The sequence below is a fragment of the Zonotrichia albicollis genome, chromosome 27 (genome assembly GCF_047830755.1).
Source record: "Zonotrichia albicollis isolate bZonAlb1 chromosome 27, bZonAlb1.hap1, whole genome shotgun sequence".
Lineage (NCBI taxonomy): Eukaryota > Metazoa > Chordata > Aves > Passeriformes > Passerellidae > Zonotrichia > Zonotrichia albicollis.
The window spans coordinates 7,369,108-7,393,566 of record NC_133845.1 but is presented as its reverse complement, the minus strand read 5'-3'; the positions used below and the strand labels follow the sequence as shown (position 1 = coordinate 7,393,566).

Here is a 24,459-nt window from a genome sequence, read left to right as displayed (position 1 = left end):
ACAGAGGAAGAAAATCTGAAACCCAGTTTGGATTTTTGACATGTAATTACCGTGCAGAGGTTGGGTGAGAAGGTCTCAGAAAATGAACAAGCCATTCTAAGGATCTCATTTCTCTCTGTTTTCTTCTCTTTGTTCCTCTGAAGCTCAGGATAGAGAAAGAACCTGAGCAGAAAAACAAAAATGAAACCTCTGGAAAAGTTCTGGCCACTCTGAGCCTGCAAGATGCTTTCTAGAACTGATGAGCATTTCCAGTGGAGTTCCTTCCCTTGAAATGTGCTGTAAAAATGAGAGATAATTCCTGTACCCTGGAGGCCAAGCTGGCTGCTGGTTCCTAGCATGGTTCAGGTACAACACAGCCATGTTGTGGTCATTTTTCTACCCCCTCAGAAAAGCCCCCACAAATTTCTCTTTTCCTGCATTATAAGATTGCATCTCTAAGTAAATGATATCTCTGACCCCTGCAGATTGCACTCTCCTCCTTGTTTCCATGTCAATAAAACCACTGCTTTCTATTTCCAGTTTATCTTGTCTTTGTATTAAAATCAAGAGGCAAAACTGTATTTCAGATCCTGAGTGTGCAGCTCAGTCCAGACAATGCACATTTATTTCCCAGATAAAGATACAGTCCTTTCTCTATGGAAAATAACTCTTGCATATTATGTATTCCTCATTTTATTTTACTAAAGATGGAATTCTGCAGGTAGCCTGTTTTTTCCACCAAAGTTTTAGGAGCAAGGGAAGAGATTTTCCTCAACAAGGCCATTTTTTTTTTCCCTGTGTTGTTGAAATTTGTGGAAATCTTTCATCTCACATATTGCTTTTCTTCATTCGTTTTCTGGATGAGACAATCCTCTTTGGGAAATCTGGTTTTCTGCTTCTTTCTAAAGATCAAAATTGTTGGCTTCAGTTATGTCAGTGTGTTCCCATTAGCTGCAGGAAGATCGGCCCTTCAACCTTTATTTTAAATATGTGCTTTGCAGAAGAGCAGCGAATTTTGCAAACTGCCACTTATCCAGTCTCCCTACTCCAGAGCCTCTGAAATTCCAGAACATTCTAACCCCCAGGGGACTACATCCTTTGTTTTAAATCATCAATTGGAACTGCAACTGGGACATTGAGGCCAGAAAAAAACCTTAAATGGGGCAAAATCGAAACTTTCTCTGACCATGGGTAGCCGATGAAATGTGTCAGAGATTCCATGAAAAGAGTACACAAAACACCTCAGCTGGAGAAGACAAAACATTGGATAAACATGTGAAAGGTCTGCAGGGAAAGGAGCCCTGCTCATATCAGACATTTTGTAGGAAATAAACCTCAATGACTGTAATCCTGGAAGCAAACACTAACATTGTAAAATTCATGAAGGCAAAACATGAATACCACTACATAGCAGGGTGGTTTTTACCTTTTCTTTTAATTTAGCCGGAACAATGTCTACAATACATTGACTCACAAGTTAAGTGAAGGTATGAAATCACATTCTTCATACTGAGATGGGACATTCTGGAGTGGTCAAACCCCCTGGCAAGAGGGGCAGAGTTCTGCACATCCAATGAACACCTTTTGAAACAACCAGCAGTGGGAATTTCGCTTTTGAAAGTGATGACAAGAGTGGGCCTTGTCCATGGAGATAAGGTGCTCTGCAGAGGAGGGCAAAGCTCAGAGCCTCAGGGAACGGAGGGATCTGAGGCAGGTGCAGTGCAGTGACCCCAGGATGAGCAGCAGGCCAGGAATGCCAGCCCTGGCTGCCAGGGCAGTGTCCCAGCAGGGCGTAGGGCTGTGCTCCAGCGGCTCCAGGGTTATACAGGCACCTCTTCCTTCCCCTCTCCTGCCGTCCCGTTGGCTCCGCTCAGTCCCGCCGGCTCCCTGCCTTCCTCCTCCTCCTCCTCCTCCTCCTCCTCCTCCTCCTCGTCCTCATCCTCCCCGGCTGTCCCTGTGTCCCGGGCCAGGCTGGGCAGGGGCCCCAGGAGCTGCCCTTCCCGGCGGGACTGGGCCAGCTCCTTGGCACAGCACACGGGCGTGTGGGTCTCGTAGGTGCTGTGGAAGCTGTTATAGTCCACCTCGTAAAAATCCTTCTCCAGGGTGAGCACGGGGGTGAAGCGGTGTCCCCACAGCACCTCGGTGTCCATGTAGGAGCTGCGAGCCTGGCAAGTCATCCCTGGGTGGAAAGAGAGGGATGTTAGAGGCAAAGCTTCCTTATGTGCTCACCCAACCACGCCTGGCACTTAAAAGCACTTCTGTGTCCTTTCCATACCTGATTGCTCTGGGACACAGCAAAGTCTTGGCTTAATAAGCCTCAAAAAGCCTCTATCATGAACAAGCCGAGCACCCAGAGGGAAAGGGATGCATTCACATCGGCATCTTCCACCTCCTGAACCTCGTGCTTAGGGGTTTGCAGGCTCTAAGCAGCTTCTCTCTGCCTCCCCGGCTCTGCCGAGCTGCTGTTTCTGTGCCTGACACAAACGGCTCCCGGTGGATGCTACTGGAACAACCCCAGCCCTGCAAGTGCTGCCCCAGCCCCGACCCACACAGCCCAGGGCACAGGGAGCCACTGCCCTGCCCTCCTCGGGGCTGCCACCATCCCTTCTTCTCGGCAGCAGGGCCAAATTCCTGTGCAGCAGTGCCACAATCCCCTGCCTGAGTGCCACAACTCCCTGTGCAGCACTGTCACAATTCCCTGCATTAGTGGCACAATTCCCCTGCAGCAGTGCCACAACTCCCTGCAGCAGTGCCACAATTCCCTGCATTAGTGGCACAATTCCCCTGCAGCAGTGCCACAATTCCCTGCCTGAGTGCCACAATCCCCCTGCAGCAGTGCCATAATTCTCTGCATTAGTGCCACAATTCCTGTGCAGCAGTGCCACAATTCCCTGCATTAGTGCCACAATTCCTGTTCAGCAGTGCCATGTTGAGAGTTTGGCTAGCTAAAGACTAGAAAAGTACAAAACTGTGGCTAATTCTAAGTCTTGCACTTGCATAGATAGCAGTGTCTTTGAGCTTAGCTATAGTAAGATAACAAACAGTGAAAGAGACATGAGAAAAGAGAGATGTAACTCTTAAGGAATGAGGAAGAGTTCATGGTACAGTGCCACAATTCCACTGCATTAGTGCCACAATTCCTGTTCAGCAGTGCCACAATTCCACTGCATTAGTGCCACAATTCCTGTGCAGCAGAGCCACAATTCCCCTGCATTAGTGCCACAATTCCTGTGCATTAGTGCCACAATTCCTGTGCAGCAGTGCCAGAATTCCCTGTGCAGCAGTGCCACAGTTCCCTGCACACACCTGGATGCTCAGCCCAAAGGTGAGGGGTTCCCTTCCCAGCTGGCTTTTGAATCCCCAGGATGGATCAAGCCCTTGTGCTGCTGAGCTGTGGTCTGAATGAACAGGCTCACAGGAACTGGTACTTGTCACGCTGCTCCTCAGCCCCATGGATCAGAGCTTATTTACTTTGAGCAAGTTTAAAGAGAAGCTTTGCAGAGCAGGGATAAGCACACCTGTGAGCAAATCCTCTTGGAATCACTTGCCAGTGTCAAGGCTATCTTCTCTTCCAAACATTTTTCTTCTCTTTTTCCTAATTATATTTTGATTTTGGAATTGATTTCCAGTAAAAAGTTAACCTCACAAAGTCCTCCCACTGTTGTCTCATAGAGGGTGAGGGATTGGCCTGACTGGAATAGATTCAAAACATGCCTTGATCCAGTTTCTGGCCAATACTTGCAAGTCTAATTCTTGCAGCCCAGAGCACAGGGACAGAAATCTAAAGTAATGCATAGAGAGAAGAAATCTCAGTGTCAGATGGTTCAGGGAAGAGCATATGACATATCCTCACTCTGTGAGCTCATAAGTGACTGAAATCTCAGAGCAATCAGAAAACACCTTTCCTTAAAAAAAATCCACCTTTGTGAAAAGAGGAATATTTTGTTCTTATAATTGCTACAGACCATTAAAAGACACCCACACAGGCAAGTTCTGCACAGCTGAAAGCCTCTTAGTGCTTTCCATGGTTTAAAGCCACCAGGCCAGGAGTATTTTGTTCCTTGAAAGGGGAAGAGACATTGACACACGCAATGCTGAGACATCTGCAGCTCTGTAGCACAGGCTGCAAACCCAATCCTTCCCCTCAAGATCTGCAGGAGTGTTTGCTTCTGGGCAGGAACAACAAGTACAGCGTTAGTCACAGTGTTCCAGCGTGCTGCTTCCTGGGCTGGAAGGAACTGGGAAGTGCAGAGGCTGCCTTGAGAAACACAGCCAGGGAATGAAAACCACCCCAAGTGCTGCTGCCTCGTGGAGAAGCTCTGTGGAAGTTCAGTGGCTTTTCAGGAAACTCAGCTTTTGCTGCAGAGCTAAGGAGCAGGTGAGGCCACTCCTGCCTTTGGTGGCTCTGCCATGTGCAGCATCAGCAGCCCTGGGGTGAGGGGATCAGCCCCTGCCCTGGCCAGCTCCTCACTCCCTGGAAGCCCCAGCAGTGCTGATTCCCCAGTCCTGGTACAGCTTTTGCCAGGGGAGCTGTTACAGGCACTGATCCCACCCTGACCTACCCAGGCAAGGGCTTTCACTCCTGTTGTCTGGGGGGTCAGGGCTGCAGGGCTGATCCCATTTCCTGGGGCTGCCCCATGCCAGGAGGCTGGAAACCAGCAGCTGGCTAAAGTAAACCAGTCCTTTTCCCTCTGCACATCGCTGCTTTGGCACACCAGAAATCCCAAAGGCCTCCAAGTGCCTCCTTCAGAGCAGGAGAGGAGACCCTGCAGGCTCCAGGATCAGTCCTGTGGATGCACCAGCTGCTTCTTACCCTGCTTTTCCAAGTGCTGCATCAAGGTACCATCAAGGAGTCTCCAGGGCAAAGATGGGGCCTCCCTGTGAAATGTGGGGGCCTGGGGCCCTCTGAGGGAACTCCTGCCTTATAATCCAGGCCTGAAATAGCTCCTTCCCTGGGGGAGCACCTGAGTGAACCTGAGCTCCTGGGACACCATCCCAGTCCAGCTCTAAGTGTTCAATTAGGGCAGGAACAATGGAAAGCTTTCAGCAAGCAAACACTGCTGCTGCCAGCTTCCTGCAGGAGCTGCTTTCTGTAACCCCAGGGGGACACTGAGCCAGCACAATAAGACAACTTGTAATTGCTCCATAATCCCATTCAAATATTCCTTTTTAGCACATGTGCAGTGGTGTTTAATTGCGTGGGGACACACTGCTTGGCAACTCCCACATCACCCAGTAAACAACACCATTGTCTCTGCTTCAAATTCCATTAAGTGCCTGCTTTGCAGGCTGCCCTGTGCTCTCCAGCCTGGTTAATTAATGCATCTGTAATGTCCCTAGCTAATTATTGCCTCTGTGACTGCGAAAAGATGACAGAAGAGGTGTGGAAACAATAAACCTTGTTTTTATTAAGAGCACGTGGATGCAGCCACTTGCCACTGGAACACAACGTGCACCCTCCGTGCTTGGAACATCCCACCCTGCAGAGGGGCACAGCAACCCCCAGACTCAGACCTCTGTGTATCCCTGAAAAAATCACCTGTTCCATTTGTATCCCTGAAAAAATCACCTGTTCCATTTGTATCCCTGAAAAATCACCTGTTCCATTGTGTATCCCTGAAAAAAATCGCCTGTTCCATTGTGTATCCCTGAAAAATCACCTGTTCCACTGTGCATCCCTGAAAAAAAAATCACCTGTTTCATTTTTATCCCTGAAGAAATCACCTGTTCCATTGTGTATCCCTGAAAAAAATCACCTGTTCCATTGTGCATCCCTGAAAAAAAATCACCTGTTTCATTGTGTATCCCTGAGAAAAAATCACCTGTTTCATTTCATTCTGGTTTATCTGAGGCTGTGGGATGTCTTGGGTATAGGGAATCATTTGCCATATGCTCCCATCCATCAAGCGGAATCCAAATTCAGAATATCCTGAATTAGAAGGAAGCCACAAGGATCACCAAGTGCAACCCCTGGCTGCAAACAGACCCAGATCTGGGTGCCACACCAACTGTGACATTCCTGCTCTTCCATCACTCATGCACTGAAGCACTGACACTTTGGGGAGCACAAGTACTGAAGAGAGATTCCAGACTCTCTGAATTTCTTGCAGAATTAACCACAGCATGTATGGCCCCAGTAAAGGCTGTTAATCCTTCCCTTAAAGAATACACAACTACATATTCTGGGTTTCAACTGTGCAGATATAGAGAAGTGCTATTTGGGAGTTTCATTTAAATAAAATTCATGCCAAAAGAATACAGAATCCCAGAATGGCTTGAGTTGGAAGGGACATTAAACATTGACACCTTACACAATCCCAGCCTGGCCTTGGGCACTGCCAGGGATCCAGGGTGGGCACCCTGTGCCAGGGCCTGCCCACCCTCACAGGGAACAATTCCCAATTCCCAGTATCCCATCCAGCCCTGCCCTCTGGCAGTGGGAGCCATTCCCTGTGTCCTGTCCCTCCATCCCTTGTCCCCAGTCCCTCTCCAGCTCTCCTGGAGCCCCTTCAGGCCCTGGCAGGGCCTCTGAGCTCTCCCTGGAGCTTCTCCTCTGAACAATCCCAATTGTCTCAGCTTTGCCTCACAGGAGAGCAGCTCCATCCCATCATCTTCATGGCCCTATATCCTCATTTTCCTTCTTTCAGTCCAAGTAGATGTACTTGAATTCACAGACATACAGTTTTTAACTCTATTATATTTTCTGGGTTGTAAGACCATTAGAAGTTTCGTTTTCTCCTAAACAATCTGGTTTAAAATGAAAAAGTACGTTTAAGATAAATGTGTACAATGTGTCTGTTGAGGAAAACATGCAATGATATGAGAAATCTTCAGATGTCCACTTTTAGTTGCAGCTTTCTCATCTCTTACTGCAGCAGCTCACCTTCATGCTGCAAACAAAACTCGATTTTAATGGAAACCAGAGATCAAACTTGTCTGAAGTTAGAAGCAGATGCACCAAGATTCAGTAAAGCTAGAACCAGTTCCAGGGTTTGGAGGTGCTGGAGACCATGGCACTGTGTCCTGGTTTCCAGTTGTGCAATAAGCTTTGCACAGAGATTTAGTGATAATTTCACTACAGCAGAATCCTCAGTGGGTTTTTTAGCTGTGGGTTGGAGGCACAGATCAGTAACTGAGATCAGATCAGTAACTGAGCTGTGCCTGCTCCTGCTCAGGGCAGCCAGGGATGCTCCCTGCACAGCCCCTTCCTCCTGCCCAGCAGAGGAAGCAGCCCCAGCAGGCTGTGATGTGTATTAGAGCCGTGTCTCAGCACATCTGAGAGCAGAGCGTGTAGAACAAGTGCCAGGAACGCTGGAATAGGCTCTCTGCTGTCATCACAGTCGTTATCAAAGAGCTGGAATGTCTGAGCTGCTGCCAGGGCTCGGGAGGAGCCGCCTCAGCACGGCTGATCCTGCTGCTCTGCCCTGGAGCACAGCCCAGCCTGGGAGGGCACAGTGCCCCTGGTGCCCGGCTAAACCAGACCTCAGCACCCCCATCTGCAGCTGCAGCTGCTTGGGGGACACCAAAGGCTCTCTCCAGCTCTTGGAGATGCTGATTTTTGGCAAACATCCCATGCCAGGTGACCTCGGTTAATGGGAGAGAAAGGGGAGACACAGAGGGTGCTCTGCCAACCCCAAATCTCCCCAGGTTTCCACAGGACACCATCCTGAGCAGAACATCCCAGTGCTGCTCCAAATCTCTCAAGCTTCCTTGGGATCCCATCCCAGCAGAACCTCCCAGTGCTGCTCCAAATCTCCCCAGGCTTCCATGGGATCCATCCCCAGCAGAACCTCCCAGTGCTGCTCCAAATCTCCCCAGGTTTCCACAGGATCCCATCCCAGCAGAACCTCCCAGGGCTGCTCCAAATCTCCCCAGGCTTCCATGAGATTCCATCCCAGCAGAACCTCCCAGTGCTGCTCTGTGGCCTGCAGTTCCTCAGTGGGCAGAGACAGCCCAGCCCCTGGGGCTGTCAAGACAACATTTTTCATCAGGCTAAAATTAACTGTGCTCATTGAAATGCCAGGGAGCTCAGTGATTATCTGCTGGGAAATGTCATGTGCCTGCCTGGGCTGGGCCAGATCCGCTCGGCCCCAGGGACACAGACCCTGCTGGCACTGCTCTCCCTCCTCTGCCCTCTCTGTTGTGCCCAGGATGATGTTTCTCCTCCTCCTGGATGCTCTGAAGCTGTGGGACACTCACTGCCCAGGAGCTGATGGACTCGGACGTGCAGTGCCAGTGATGGAAGTTTATGGGTGGCAAGGAAAAGGTATAAAAAATTAAAGTTCTATTGCTGTAATTAAGCAATATGTGTCTTTCAATTTGCATTAGCATATGGTAAGTTATAAAAGTTATTAGTCCCTCTGTGTTAATTAGACCAAAGAACACTGTAACATCCAAAAAGTCAATATTCTTCCAGCTTGAAAAGGAATATTAGAAGGTAGGAGCATGGTCCTCCAATTACTTGTGCTTGTCTCCTTTAGAGGACATGGCTGGGCTTGATTCACTTTGATATTTATGCCAGAGAAGAGTAATAGGATTTTAATTTATCTGAATGCTCTCCAGGCATGGAAAAGCTCTTAGGCACTGGGAAAAAATATAATAAAAGGACTTTATGATGTAAAGACCTAGGATTCAATTGCCATGTCTCCAGCAGGCCCAGCCAAGCTCTCACCAGGTAACTCCTGTAGGGTTTACAGGGACTGCAGAGGCACCTCAGACACCAGTGCCAGCCTCTGCCTCCAGAGGACAGCCCAGCTCATGAACACAGTGACCTGAGACATCTCTTCCTATCATTTTTTAGGCAGTGTCTGTAACACTTCTGCAAGACATTCCTTGCAGAAAACTTATTTATATGCAAAATGCAAAGCAACACAAGACAACCCAAACCAGATGATGAATGCCCAGAAACTCCATTCAGTAATTTCACCCTTCCTTTGTGCTCCCATGAAAATCATGATTAATTTCAGCACATCTTTTGTTGTGACTACTCCATTTACAGCCAGGAAACTGCACTCTGTCCTCTGTAAAGGTGGATAAACTGAGGTGTGAAACTCTGCTGTTTGCCTACACTCCCACAGGGACAGGATGGGTTAATTACTTCTAATCATTAAATCCCTTTTTATCACACTGACTCTAAGCCAGAAAAATACATACCTGTACTTACATAAGAGTTCATTAAAACTTCATTTACTGACTGGACTAATCGAGCATCTGGAGTGTTTCTTGTGCCTTATTTAATTGTGCTGGGAAAAAGAGGCAATGAAAACCAGGGAGGACCAGGAGTGGAGTAACAAGCTCTGCTGCCTCCGTGCCCAGGGAGCAGCAGTGCTGGATGCTGTGCCCAGGGAGCCAGGGCAGCAGGAAGCGACAGAAAAAGCAGGATTTGGATCCAGGACTGGGATAACTGTCAGCAAACAGCAGAGGGAGGGTAAAGCTGGAGAGAAGACAGTCCCTTTAAATTACCTGTCAGGAAGTCTTGTAGGATATGCAGAGTGTGTCAGCGCATGCAGTGATGGCTTACAGAGAAAAACAGTCTTTTAACAAATTGGACTTGCTAATGTTCCCTAACCAGATGAGCCAAATCCTTCACCACAGCCCAGCTGACTGCAGCACGTGGGAAGGGGGGCCTGCACCTGCCCTGCTTCCCCTGTCCCAGCAGCTTTTAAACACTGCCCAGTTTGGGCCAAGGGCAGGAGCTCTGGCCAGCAGCAGGAGCTGTCCTTCACTAGGCTGGCCCTGAGATTTTGGGGAGCAGAGAGGCAGGGAAAGCAAAAATGTATTCACTGTGCAAACAGATTTTCCATCTTTGCTTTGATCCCTTCTATTGCAAGTCAGATTCGGGGCAGCTGATGTTGACAAGAGTCCCTTTGTGATAAGGCAGAGATAAAGGATTCCCTGAAGGAATGCCTGTGCCCAGCTCACCAGGAGCACTGGGGGTGATGCTGCTGCCCCCAGATGCCCACGGAGCCCCCTGGGAGTCAGAACACTTGTCAGCAAGATTGATTTTGTCTTCACAGAGCTCGTTTCAGCTGGCAGTGACCACAACAGATCTGCCCAGAAATTCACTCTCCCTTTGGCCTTCTCCCCCCTCTCGTGGAGCCCCATCACCCATCCCAAACACAAATGGGAAAAGCCTGGGGCTGTGCCAGGCTCTGGGGGTCCCTCAGTGCAGCAGCCCTGGGTGCCACACAGCTCTCACTGCAGTAACACCAGCTTTTTTATCTTTTTCAGCCAAATAAACCCACTGCATTTCAGGCTGGCTGGTGAGCTGCTGTTCTTCAGTGTGCTGTTACTCAGACCTTTGAAAAACCAAGATAACTTGAAACACAAAATCTTTGTTTTAAGTCACAGCGTTTCACTTTGTAAAAAACCCAATGACTTGAAGGGTCTGAACTCCTCAGAATTTATTCTACACTTTTCATTTGAAGCTATTTACCATCTTTGCCTTGCACTGGGTCAGAATTAAACTTAAATGTCAGTAAATAGAACGGCTTGTTTGAGAGGAGACAATACATTACATTTGTAATATGTGTGTGCCTGGTTAAATCTACTGAAAATAGCTATAAAATCACTGTCCCAAATTATCAGTGAAAAATATCCCCACTTTTAGTTGTGCTTCCATTTCTGTGGTCATTGATATGTTGCCAATCACATTTCTGACCTGCTTTCCAAAGACCTTATGGAAAACAGAGCTGTATACCTCTGAACTCTGGGGGGTGGAGTCCTCATTTTCCGTAGGGGTTGCTAAGGGAACAAATGCTCTGTTGTATTTTACACTGCCCTGAACCCGAGCGGGCTGTGACAGTGTCAGGATTTAACAGAGTCCTGCTGGGAGTAAATATCACACCACACCTGAGAGCAGATGGGGCTTGAGCAGTGCCACGCGCAGGGAAGCACCTTAAGAACTTGCTTGGAGCAGATTTTAAGGTGTGGAGGGAGGGATTAATAACCCCAAACTGCTTTATCAATATTCCCAAGTGTGAGGATGAAGCAGGAAAGCACAAACACTGTCTCTGCAAGCCACTCTTCTTGTCTCAAAATACCCCACTCCCCTGGCTGACCCATCCCAGCCTCCAAACTGGATCCAAAGTCCACTCAGCTCCGAGTTTGTGCAAAATGCCTCCTCCAGCTCCAGGCTGGGACTTCCCAGGCTGCCTTGTGAGCCCAGGATAATTCATTTCCACAGCTGTATGCTCCTTAATATCCTTACAGCCTGGCCTGTGCAATCCCTCTGGGACAGGAGCCCATTTGTAAGGCAATATTATTCCTCTGCCATGCTTTTAATTGCGAGGTTGTTATTGATAATGACTTCCTCTCGCACATCCCCAGCGAGGCTGAGCCTTGCTGGAGGAAGGCAGAGCAGCAGGGGTTCAAAGCACTCTCAGTGTCACTCTGTGACGAGGAAAGAGGCTTTGGACAAACAAGGAGCTGCATTCCACGCTCAGATTAGGAGGCTCCAGCCTCTAATAAATGTTTAGGCTGCAGAATAAGTCACTGTTACAAATCCTTGCCTTTGATAGTCTTTTCCACCCACCCCTTCCTTTGCCACGTCTCTACAATGCTCTGCTGGGGAAGAGCATTTCCCTGGACATGCCAGGTGAATTCCACTCCCACAGCACATATTGCAGCCCCAGTGGAATGTAATTTATCCATCACCTCCCACCATCAGCTCTGTTTGGGGAAGTCAACCACTGCTGATCACCTAAAGGGAGACTCTGGGACACTGAATTACCTCTCTGGACAGCTGCCTTTGGGAGCAAAGGTTTGGGAGGCAGGAATTTGAGAGATTTTTCCTCCTCTGGCTGTTGTAACTAATGAGCAGATCTCCAGGAGGGGATAACACTAACAGTCAGCAAGGGGCAGAATCTGTGAGACAGGGTGCTGACACCACTGAGTACTTGTAACAAGCTGAAAACTCCTGCTAATGACTCACAGAGAACCTCACTGAGATGGAAAACAAACTCCAACCACCACCCACAGGAAAACTCCGGGCTCATTACTAAAATCCTGAAACACCAAAGGGGAAAACTGCTTATAAAAGCTTTTTTTTTTTTGCATCTCTGACTTTGCTTGTCCATCTTTAGCCAGCAATTCTCTCCTCAGAGCTGCCTGCAGCCCTTTCCCCCTGCAGACCATGATTCCATCAAGGCATTCTGGCCACCCCAGGATGCATCCCTGCCTGGAATGCACCTGAGCATCTCGGGGGCTTGGACACACTCCCTGTGCTGCAAGTGCAGCAGGAAGAGCTGCCAGCTCCTCCCCAAACCCGGAGCAGAGGGGAAGTGACCCATGGAAATGACTGCAGGTGCAGCCAGAGCTCCCGGGGGAGATACCTGTGGGACGGAGCCTCTGTGCCCATCCCTCCCTCAGCTGCCTTTCCCGGGAAAGCTGAGGGTTATCCCTTTTCCAGAGTCACTATACATGGACACAGAGTTCTTTCATCGGCTGTCACAAACACACCCCTAGGAGAAACTGGGAATGGACTGAGGATATCTCCTAATCTCCCATTACCCGGCTTTGTCTGAGCTGTGAAGCAGCTGCAGGGCTTCAAGAGTCACAAAAGCAGTTTCTGTATTTTTCCTCTTTGAGCTCCTTCTGGGAATGTGTGTCCTGCACCACGTGCAAGTCATTCAGCCTCAGCACGTGCTGCTTTATGGGATACAGTGAGACTTGGGCACTTCATAGCCCCCATTAAAATCAACACTACAGCAGTACCCAAAATAGCACACTTACAGCCTATCTTTAATACAGGGAAGAAATGGGAGAAGATTTGCACCATGATTTTTGATCACAGGAAACAAGACCACCACAGACTTCAAGAATTCCTTTAATCCATTGGTTCTTTCTCCCCTGGATCAGTTCTAAGTGATTATGAGCAGCTCCAGGACTAACCCCTTCACTTCAATCCCAGACTTATAAGAGAGGGTGAAGCACTACAAAAAAGAGGGTGAAACCTACAGCATGAGCTAAAGGCCCAACTTTTCACTGCTGCTTATCTCAGATGCCCACGTGAGTCAGGCGCTACCCAAGGACAAGCCTCACTGTGTTCCCAGGCCAGGTAACATGGACAGGGAAATCCTAATGCCAAACTGCTCACAATGCTTTGTGCCCCCTTCCTCCTCAAAACAGTGACTGACTGCTGACAGGTCTTACCTGTGGCTTCCACCATTCCTTCCAGGATGACCACAATCTCAAACTCCTCCTTCTCCAGCTGGGTGCGGGACATCTCCCAGAAGGGGCTTTTCTCATTGATCTCATGTGAGATGATGAGAGGGGACACCAGGAACAACCTGTCGTCTCCAGTGTCAAATCCCACGTTGATGTCCGTTTGATTCAGGGGAATAAACTCTCCTTCTTTGGTCTGTTTGGACTTAATCAGTTTGGCTCGAATGGAAGCCTCAACAATGTGGGAATTGCGGAGGTCCCCGACCCGGAACATGAGGCAGAGCTTCTCGTCCCTCATGGAAATGACGGCGTTGTTGGAGAACATGAGGGTCTCTGCCCTCTTCTTTGGTTGGCTGATCTTGACGAACATGCATCCCACCATGAAGGCGTTGACGATGGAGCCCAGGATGGCCTGGACCAGGAGCAGCACGATGCCCTCGGGACACTTCTCCGTGATGACCCTGTGGCCGTACCCGATGGTCGTCTCGGTCTCGATGGAAAACAGGAATGCCGACACGAACCCGCTGAGGTTTTCCACGCAGGGGATCCAGTTCTCGTCCTCCAGGTGGTCCAGGTCTCCCCGGATGTAGGCGATGAGCCACCAGATGAACCCAAAGAACAGCCAGGTGATGGTGTAGACCATGGTGAAGACCAGCAGGTTGAAGCGCCACTTGAGGTCCACCAGGGTGGTGAAGAGGTCGCTGAGGTACCGGTAGGTCTCCTGGACGTTGCCGTGGTGCACGTTGCACTTGCCGCTCTTCTCCATGTACCGCTGCCGCGGCTTCTTGCCCTCGGCGGCAATGAGCCGGGTCCTGTCCGTGGCGATGGGCACGTCATCCCGAGCCTGCTTGGGGATCTTCTTGGGCTCCCGGGACGTGACCCCGATGTCCATGTCCTGGTTCATGAAGATCCGGGAATCTCCAGCCATGGCTGGGCTGCGCAACAAGGAAGGACAGATTCAGGCAGAAGGCAAAGAGAAAAAAGCCATTTTGTTTCACTGTCTGGACCAGCAGGACATTGATTTTGGAGGGTTCACACTTCTCCCACAACAGCCACTTGTTAAACATAGCCCTGCAGTGAGCCAGAATTAAGGACTGATTTATCACACACAGGCCCTTCAAACATCAGCAACTACTGGGGTGATGGGGACACTGTGGGAGTGTGGAACGCTTAAACCTTGGAACATTTTTGGGTTTTCTTTCTGTCCTTAGATTTTTTTACACACCAAATTTGCTTAAGATCACAACTCAGAACAAAGTAAAAATACATCAACATTTTTTCAGGAGGGACTGGAGCTTTCTCATGCCTCAGGTTTTGGGTGCATATCAAGAGAAACCTTAGAAATTAAGAGAAAATGCTGAGCACCACTGTCTACCTAAATCTCACATGAGTCTAAATTATGCATGAAGGCTTCCCTTGCAGTCAGCAGAGAAAGGAATCTCCAGGGATAACCCAGGTTTCAGGAGTGCTGAATCACCTTCTGGAAGTTTATTCGTGAAATAAACATTTAATTGAGAATCTTGAATCCCACGTGTGAGGGTGTTATGAATCCAGGCCTGCTGTTAATGAGATCTATCAGGGCTCACCCCTTTGCTCCACCTGACATTAGACAAAATCACTGGGCACTTTTAGGAATGCATCAGAGCTATTAAAAAGCCCACTGTCGACATTCAGAGTAATGCTTACCAGGATACAAATAAATAACACGAGATGAGGGCGGCAATGCTGTCTGCCAGTTCCAATGTAACATCCTGTTTACAGAGATGATTAGATACTCCTTTAAAAAATGAGAGTCTTGACTCTGGATGCAGGGCATAGACAAAATCTCTGTCAAAGACTACCTAAGGAGCCTTAGGGATATCAAAGATAGAGCAGCAATATTTTCTATGGCGTTCATTCCCTGTATTGTCCTCTGCAAATCCCATTAAAACCTAACTAAATCTATTACTGTTCCCTCTGTCTTTAATCTTCTTATGTGCCTGTGAATGAGAAAAGGTGTAGAGATACAATTAAGAGTATCTTGGGAGAGACAATTTTTAAGACCGAGCAAAGTAGCTCCATCTTTTCGGTATTAAAAAGCACAAAGGGTGGGCGGGAAGGAAGCAGAGGTAGGATGAATAAATGAAACAACAAATTTTCACTTCCATTTGGCTGCAGCCAAGTCTGGATAATGGCAGAGAACTCCTTGTGGCCCTTGTCAAAGTCACCATCGATCAGTGCTCCAACGAAGCAGCCGGAGCCTGTTGCTGGCTCGGCTCCGCAGGGAGCCCAACCATCTGTGCCAGCCCAGGCTGAGCGCTGCCTGCTGCCACAGCCCTGCTCACAGGGCCAGCCCAGGCTGAGTGCTGCCTGCTGCCACTGCCCTGCTCACAGGGCCAGCCCAGGCTGAGCCTGCTGCCACAGCCCTGCTCACAGGGCCGGCCAGGCTGAGTGCTGCCTGCTGCCACAGCCCTGCTCACAGGGCCAGCCCAGGCTGAGCCTGCTGCCACAGCCCTGCTCACAGGGCCGGCCAGGCTGAGTGCTGCCTGCTGCCACAGCCCTGTGAGCAGGGCCAGCCCAGGCTGAGTGCTGCCTGCTGCCACAGCCCTGCTCACAGGGCCGGGCCAGGGCTGAGCCTGCAGCCCCACCAGGGGCTGGGAATGGCCATTCCTGCTGCTGGGATGGGAAATCAGGGGGATTTGGGTTTGCCATCCACCCTGCACACAGGGTAGACAATCCCAGGGCTGTGGGTTCCCTTTCTCCAGCCAGGATTTGGACACAAGAGTCACCCCTGCTCCATGCCTGTCCCTCCTGAGAGCTGGCTCGGGTTTATTCACTCACATCCTCAGCAGCTTCTCACTGCCTGCTGCAATGCAAGCCTCCCGACCCGCTGGCCTGGCTCTGAGGTTTGTCTCTTTACACGTGAGCAAAGTGCTGCAAGATCCTGAAAACTGACAAAGGCACAGCTTGACTCTCACTTCCCAACATGTGAAAGCACATGGCAGAACAATCCCGCACATTCCCCCCTCTTCAATAGGGAAAGAAACCTCCCATCCCCTGGAAATCAGGTAGTGAAAAACCTCCTCACTTCCTTCTCGCAAATAATACTCTCGATGTATGTTTGCATTGATTGATTAATCTAAAATTACTCCATTTGGACTTAAAAGCTTGTCATCAATCTAAATGTAAAACCAGGTAAGTGTTGCCTGTTGCTTTCAATTTTAAAAGGCTTGTTTTAAAGATAATTTTGTTATAACAGTACATTTGAAGCTGGCACCACAGGAGAGAGAACAATCCAGTTCCAAACTTCAATCTAGAGTGGAAGGTTACATGTTCTAGACTCACACCAAAGAGACCAAAAGGATCTTAAAACTTAGTACAAAGAACAGAATAGAGGAAAAGAAACCAAAAATCCTAAATCCTTGGAAAGATCACCTTGGTGGAGCAGGTTTGAGGAACTGCCCATTAACGAAAGTACGGAGGAACCTTTTTAACTAAAACACTCACAGGGCTGGCAACATCCCTGGTGGTGCTACTGATCTCCAGCAACATCCCTGGTGGTGCTACTGATCTCCAGCTCAGCTGAAACATCTCTGCAAACCTTCAGGAACACCTTCCAAGTGATCCAGTAAAGCAGAAAAATTCCTGCTGGATAAGAAGTTCACTGACATCTTCATTGGCATTACAATTCCTACCAATATTTCATCTTTAACTTTCCTATTGTAGTATGAGAGCACAACCTCAGTCTGTGGTTATTGAAAATAATTAAGCATATGAATTTTTGCTTTGCAGTCTTTAAACAGCATGCTCCTGGTTAGCAGTGTGAGCACAGCTTTGGATGGCTGCACACTGTCCAGCTTTCTGCTCCAAATGATCCCAGGGCTTTCTAATTCTGAGCAAATCACTGCTCTTCCTTCTGCCTTAATTCCTCAACAGTAAAATTTGTGATATGGATGTGGATGGTCTGTGAGATCCCAGGCACCAGAATCCTCTAGAAAATTTGCTGTCATGATTTTTACTGCCCTGGGGAACTTTAGCCCAAATGACAAGAGGCTCTGAGAGGAGCAGGGTAACTGGGGAAGGACCTGGTTAACTCTTCCCAGTGCAGTGCACAGCCACTGCTGCCAGCCATAAGCATCTCTGCCAGGTCATGGTAAATATGTTCATACATCTCCCAGAGATTTCAGCTGCAGCCTGTAAAACCCTGCTCCCTCCAGCACAGAGAGCCATGGGGTGAAATTGCCTCTTACAGGCACAGCACTGTTCTGTTTCTCTGGCATTTACTGTCTTTGGTTAAACGAGGCCAGGATAATAAAAATGTCACTTCTGTACAAAGCTTCCTTCCTTTAGGACAGGCTACTGCATGAGGAGCTGTGAGTCAGTGCATTATCAGCCTTGCAGAGAGGTTTTTATCAGCCCTGCTGATGTTCAGCTCTGCCCAGATGACACACTCGGGGCAGGCAGTGACATTAAGGGGCTGGGATCTGCTGCACAGGAGCCAGGCTGGGGTGGGGTGACAATCTCCAGGAGTCAGGGTTTGCCAGAGCAGCTCCCAGCCCTCCTGACAGAGCTGGTGTGCTCCTGGCTGGTCCAGCAATTTGCCAGAGACATCAAGGAAGGGAAAACTATAAAACACTTAGAGAAACTTCTTTCCTTGCTGACCAGGGGGCTTTTTCCACTTAAACAATTGCTGATCTGGCTGCAGTAAACACACAAATTTCCATGGGGATGGGATTTGATGCTGGAAAGGACCAAACTGACAGGCAGGTGGAGTTTAAAGATGTGAATCTGTCATCGAGTCTGTGTAAAAGCAGACTTCTTTTTGTTTCTTTTAAACCCAATGCCTGTGTTTTCTCACATTGGGAGAATAATTGAGCAACTGTTCTTTAGCAAACCTCCCACAACTTCCCAGAATTTTTTTTTTCCCTTAACCCTATCTTCTTGTTTTCCAGACAATGAGTCCTGTACTTCTCAACAAGCAACCAAAAATACTGAACAGAGATTACTGAAAAACCTGACCTGGTTCTTCTGCTGCCTGTTGGCCCACACCCCATAAAGCAGGTTACTGTGCCCAGATTCCTCTGGGCCACATCATTCTGCTTTAGGTTACAGTGCTGCAAGGGAATGAAATTCTTAATTGTCAGACAGGAGCAACATAGGGAAGGAGGTGCAGGAATAAAGGAAATTAAAGCAGCAGCACTGAAGAGAATAAAAGCATTGGCTGCTGAACACTGAGTGCTCATGGAAAGATGGAGGAAGGAGAAGTCTTAGGAGAAGATGGCCTTTGACAATCTGAGGAAAAATGACTTGAGATAGGCTCTGACTGAGGTGGGGCCTGGATTTCCCTGAGAAAGGCATCTTTCCTCCACCCTTTTATTCCCTGTGTGTGAGTGGGACTGAGCAGTCAGCTCCACCAGCCTGCCTTTCCACACACCCCTGAGCATGCAAGGTGAGGAAAGGCAGGTGGATTTGGGGGAAACCATGGAATATTCTGTCTTTCTGACTTGATATAAATAGAGGTTTGGGGTTTTGGTGGCTGCCTCTTTGGGATGTGCTTGGGGATCCACAGGTGGAGTGAAGGCTGCAGAAGAGCTGTGCCCTTGAAAGCCAAAGAAAAAGATTCAAAGACACTGCACAAGAAAGGAGACCTGTGGCACTTGACAAACAAACATGGTTCCAAAGCTCCCTGACCCCAGTAACTGCCTCTCCAAGCATCATCTCACTCAGCACTGAGCTGGGAAGGTGCCTCTCCTCCCTCTCCTCCTCTCCCTCGGTCTCAGCAGCCCTTTCCTGGCCCTCAGGATGTGTCAGCAAATTCCCCTGGGGCTGAGGAGGCCTCTCCCTGCTGCCAGGTCACAGAGATGGTGGCTGCTGCTTAACCTGAAGGGCCAGGGTGGCTTTGTGCTTGTCACAGAGCTGGGCTGTGACAGCTCCTGTGTGCCCAGAGTGCCCTTGGCTCAGAATACCCCAACAGAAGGTGCTCAGGCTTTCCAAAGAAAATCTCTCAGGCCAGGGAGCCAATCTGACCCCAAGGAAGGGTTTTTGGACATTTGCACTTTCCTTTTTCCTGTGAGTTACCTCCCAACCCATCCTTCTCCTCTGAGATCCTGGGACCCTTCCATTGCCAGTTGTGAGGGAGGAATGTGACTCTCCAGGGTATCTAAGAGTTTTACAGCACTCAGCACAGATATCACATGCTGTAAAACTTTATTGATGTATTTTCCAAGAGGCCTGGACCAAGGAAGGGCTCTATGTCCCATATTTCAGGATGGGGTTAATCACTCACAAAAACAGTTCTTCAACACCCAGACTCACTGGGAGTCTGTGGCAGGGCAGGAATTAAATTTAGCAGTTCCAAAATCCCTAATGAGCCCCTGGAATCACTGCAGAACTCTTTCCTCCTTCCCCCGCTCCAGCAGCAGGGAATGCAGTCCATGTCTGCCTCAGGTGTGTCTGAAGATCTCTTTGCACAGCCTCCACAGCCTGATCCACCAGATGAATAACCCAGCAAGATTATTTCCAAAGCCAACTAAGGCAGTTTCTGTTCTCTCAAACAGCTACAGGTTTCAAATACATTTTTCCCTCAGCTATGGATTGAAGTATAAAAACCCCACACATCTCCCAAGTTCACAGCTGCATTAAATATAATGACTCCAAACTGATACAGAACAGAGTGGAGAAATAAAACTGTGATCAGGAGAGACTGGGTGGGGTTTTTTTTTACAGAAAAAGAAGATGAAAACTAGGAAATGCTTTTTGAGGCATCATTCAGGCTTTTACAACTTGTTAGAGCACCAGGACTGGAGAATATGGAGTTTCCAGAAGACTGGGACTATCTCCTACAGCACAGTTGCACTGCACAGGAAGGATGGGAGGATTTAATCCATGTCACTCCCAGGCAATTTTCTTGTACTTCATTGCATTAAAGACCTTGAGTATGGCCAGTCCCTGAGCAAAGGATGCAAACACAATATTGTGCTCTTAGGTGTTTTCCACAATTTGGAACAGTCAAATGATGTTTTCTCTACCAACAACAAATAAAGCCTGGAAATAAATCAATTTGATCCTTCCACCTCCAAGGAAGTGGCTGTGCCTGAGGCACTCTGCAGCCTCTCTGTCCCTGGCCTCTCACCCCAGCTCTATTTTAGGGACACCTTATGGTGTTACTGAAAAATCTCACCATTGTCTTTCAACCAACACAACTGAACAAAGCCAGGGACACCTTTGTCCTCATCAGACACTCCTGTTTCTCCTGCTCTTGGTTGTTTACTGTGAACAGCAAACACTGGATGTTGAGAAAGCGGAATCTCAGCTCTAGGAGAAAATCCTGCCCCAGGAACAGCAATGTTCCCATTCTCCACTGTTTAGGAATTTACCATCGCAGCAAAAGAGAATCATTCTGAAATCTGCAGCTGCTTTAAAAAACACAACAAAAATAAAAAATGTCCAATAAAAGTTTTGAAAAATACATTAAACTGTTGGACCACTTCACACTTCTGCAGTACCTTGCACCCAAAGAGTTCACTGATGGATTTACCAAACACAGGCTCTTTTTGCCCCAAGGCCTTCAGCAGTGCTTGAACCCGCTGCAGAAAGGGGTCAGAGTCAGAAGGACAAATTGACCTCATACCAAACTGTTGGGCAAGGGCCAGTGCTTGCCCCAAATGTCCAAGGGCCTCTCCTGATCTCAAACCCAACAGAAAGGGGGTGACTTAAACAGTGGAGTCTGGAGATTTGCCTTGGAATATTACTCCAAAGCTCTGTTTGCTTTTTTTTTTTTCCCCCTCAAATAATTGGGCTGGAACCTCCCAGAGATGGAAAATATTCTGCCATGGGAAACAGAAATGATCCTAATCCTTTATCTCCAAGTGGGTAGGAATAGTGAGCCAAAGAACTGAAGCCCAGAACTGAAATAACCTCCCCAGCACAAACACTGCCCCACACACTCCCCACCTTCTCAGGAGATCCTGGTTGCTTGGATTGCTCAGAGAACCAGTGGGAAAAGCCAGTGTGGTTTCCCTCTGAGCTCTTCTTCCACAAATCCAAGTCTACTTTAAAGTAAAAGGGTGCAGGAGGAAGGAGCTGCTCGATGAGAATCTCCAAAAGCCAGAGGTAAGTTTTTTGGGACAGGGTAAGTTTCTGCCAGTTCTTGGCTGGTTCCTGAAACTCCCTGTTCAAACCCAAGGGAAAGAGGCTGTGTAAAAGTTAACCTGGTGCTCCCAACCACCATGTGCTGGCACAAGGAGAACCCTAGGCGCCTTTCTGAGTGATGCAACAGGACATTGGTAAAAATATCAGTCATGCTTTTGCCTCCCAGAGCCATAACCCCCGAGGGATACCCAATGCACTGCATTCCCTGTCCCCTCCAAGGGCTGAATGTGCCAGTTCCTCATCTGAGACTGCACTGCCAGGGCTCTGTAACTCCAAGCTGACTGGCAAGTATCCTAATTATGAAAGAATTTAATCTTGGGCTCCAGATAAGGATTATGGAGCCGCTCCATAATTCAGGGCTGCTCACTGATCAGTCTCCTGGTGCCCTTTGCATTCCAGTGATCTCCACTAATCCTGTACCTGAGCAGTTCCTATCTTTTAACGTCTTTTCCCGCATCACACCTTTGGGATCTGACAGCGCTTTTGCCCAAGCTCGACATCCAATCCCTGCCTTCCCAAAGAGTTCCGAGGCAGCTGTGAGTTAGGCAGGACCTGTCCACAGCTCGCACCGGGGCAGGTTCGGGCGCAGGAGCCTGGCATCCCGCTGGCCCAACAGCTCTGCGTTCGTCCCGGCGCTCTGCAGCCGGAGCAGCTCGGGAGTGCCCTGGAATAACAAAGGAATCGGAACTTACTCGCTACGAGCGGCTCCGCATCGGTGGCGCCGGGGCTCGGGGGTCGGCTGGCGGGGGGCAGGCGCGGGGCTGGGCGAGGCTGCGGGAGCAGCGGCCGGTCCATGCCATCACCAGGGAGCCGGGCTGCTCCCGGGGGCCCCGGGCCGGCCGCCGCCTCCCTCCCGCTGCCCGCGGGCAGCCAGCATCGATGTGCCACGGGCTGCCCACGCCCTGGCCCGGCTATCCCCGATCTGCTGCTCTGCTCCGAGCCCTCCTCCGCCGCGGCGGTGCCACTTCTGCCTTGCCTTGCCTTGCCTTGCCTTGCCCGCTCTGCCCTGCTCCTCCCGCTCCGGGGGACCCGCGGCGCTCCCGGCTTTGAAGGGCTGGGGCAGAGGGAGGGCGGGAGGCTGCGTGTGACGGAGCCTTATCTGCTCTCCGTGAGCGCAGGGGCGGGGGTCGAGGGAGGGGTTTGGGCGCTGCCGGGAGCGGAGGAGGGAGGGTGGGCAGGCGGAGAGGCGAGTCCCTGCCCGGGGAGCTCGGGATCGCGGGGGCTCGAGAAAGAGCTCCGAGTTCCCGGGACCCGCAGCGAGGGGCTCCGGGGGCTCCCCCAGCGCTGCCCGGGATGGCCCTGCCCGGAGTGCGGGCTGGGCTGGGCTGCGCTGGGCTGGCCCGGCACCCTCTGGGGCTGGGCTGGACTGGCACCCTGCGGGGCTGGACTGGCACCCTCTGGGGCTGGGTTAGGCTCGCACCCTCCGGGGCTGGGGGCTGTCAGCAGCACACAAACACAGCAGCTCCTAAGAGGCAGGAGGAAGGGAGAGCCGCGCATTTCACACGTGTGAAAATCGTCACCGGCACCGTGGAAACTCCGCCGGGCTGGACCCGGCACAGTGGGGGCAAGGGGACGGCGTGGTTCCATCAGGCTGTGCCATTGTGTTTGCCGACCGAGCTGTGGGGTTTGCCTGGGATCCAGCCGGTCCCCGGGAGTGCTCTCGAAGTGCTTCAGTGCCTTGCCGTAATTTTTTGTTTTCCTCTTTTTTCTTCTTCTTTTATTTTATTTTTTTCCTTTGTCACTGATAATACCACACTGTCTCCCCAGCTTAGTGAAATATTTCCTTTTCTGAAAAGCAAATGTCAGGCCAGCTGCATATCTCAGGCAGATCTGCCTGGTGACTGCAGGTTACCCCCAGGCTTTGTTGCCAGTCCTGTCCCCCTGTCCTCCCTAATTCCCTCTTCCAGGAGCACACACATTACAGCCCATCAGAAGAGCTTTCACAGAAGATTTGTCTGGTCAGGAAAAGAGAACTTACCCAAACCAAAGCAGGGTGCAGGATTGTGTGGGTATTGCTGAAACCTGCAAGTTACTTTTTGTTCTCCTTTGAATAATTTTCAATTTTTTCTTTTTTTAAAAATTACCCTATCACTAATGGAATACATTAGCATTGGAATGATATTTTTATTTTCCTAAATAGACATTTCGCAATTTATTATTTGCATTCCTTTTTTTTTGTTGTTGTTGAACAGGAGAAAAAGAGAACTAATGGAACTTCATGCAAATCAGAAAACTTGGTCTTAACCAGCTTAAATCTAGCTACATAACACCTTATTGTGGAGACTAGACTGGGAAAATCAAAGACAGACATGCTGAAGAAAGGGAAATAACCACAGGTTTGAATATTATTAATAGTCATATTGCCCAGGGACTGGGAGAAGAAAGCCCATCTCTATACACACACTCCTTTTATCTGTGCTCTGGTTCTTCCTGTGGATGTTGGATCTGTCCAGATGGGACAGGAATCTGGAGCCAGACCAAGGATTTCAGCCATCAAAATCAATTTTGGGGATGTAATTCTGCTTTCTAACGGGCTGGTTGGTGTTTGCCACTGCAGCACAGCGTGGGCAGGAGCTCAGCCCAGCAGCCTGGCTCCTGTTTGCCCAGCAGCGGCTCAGGCTGGCCCAGCAAGGCTGCAACAGCTCAGGGCTGAATTCCAGGCAGCACTGAAACCCCCTGCAAGGAAAGCAAAGGCCATGGAAAGGAACTGTTCATCAGATTCTGTGAAATTCCATCAGATCTTCTGCCTGCTCATGACTGTCAGGAATGTCTTTTGAGCAGAATTACTTTTACCTTTTAGGGGTATGTCTGTGATAACTTTATAAAAGTGTTGTTTGGGGAGTACAGTCACTTTGGGTATTTTTAATGAGCATTCAAACTTCCTTAAAAAGCACTAAAGAAAAAATTCATTCAGTGGGAGAGTCAGCCCCCCTAAACCACAGCGTTGGCTTTCAGAGCAGGTCCCTGGACGCTGCTTCCCCAGCACTAAGGACAGTGCCACCTTCAGAATGGCATCAGCTCTGCTTCCTCCTTCATCTCATCTCTGTTAATAAGATTTGCAATGAATTCTTGTGCTGGGAGATGCAGAAGGGATCTCTGGAGGAGCGCAGTGTGTGCAAGGCTGGTGTGTCACGGCCCGGCTGGGATCGGCCTGGCTGGGATCGGCCCTTCCACCGCGGCCTTGGC

The 24,459-nt window shown here is 49.4% G+C and overlaps 1 protein-coding gene across 1 annotated transcript; it reads right to left on the bottom strand.

Annotated features, from left to right (window-relative positions):
- Positions 1-1,591: 1,591 nt before the first annotated feature.
- KCNJ5 (potassium inwardly rectifying channel subfamily J member 5) lies at positions 1,592-22,425 on the bottom strand. Its single transcript, XM_074559478.1, has 3 exons — positions 21,966-22,425; positions 13,132-14,078; positions 1,592-2,158 (listed from the first exon to the last, which is right to left on the bottom strand). The coding sequence occupies exons 2-3, from the start codon at positions 14,069-14,071 to the stop codon at positions 1,800-1,802; spliced, it is 1,299 nt and encodes a 432-aa protein (XP_074415579.1). The 5' UTR covers positions 14,072-14,078; positions 21,966-22,425; the 3' UTR covers positions 1,592-1,799.
- Between the last annotated feature and the right edge of the window lie 2,034 nt (positions 22,426-24,459).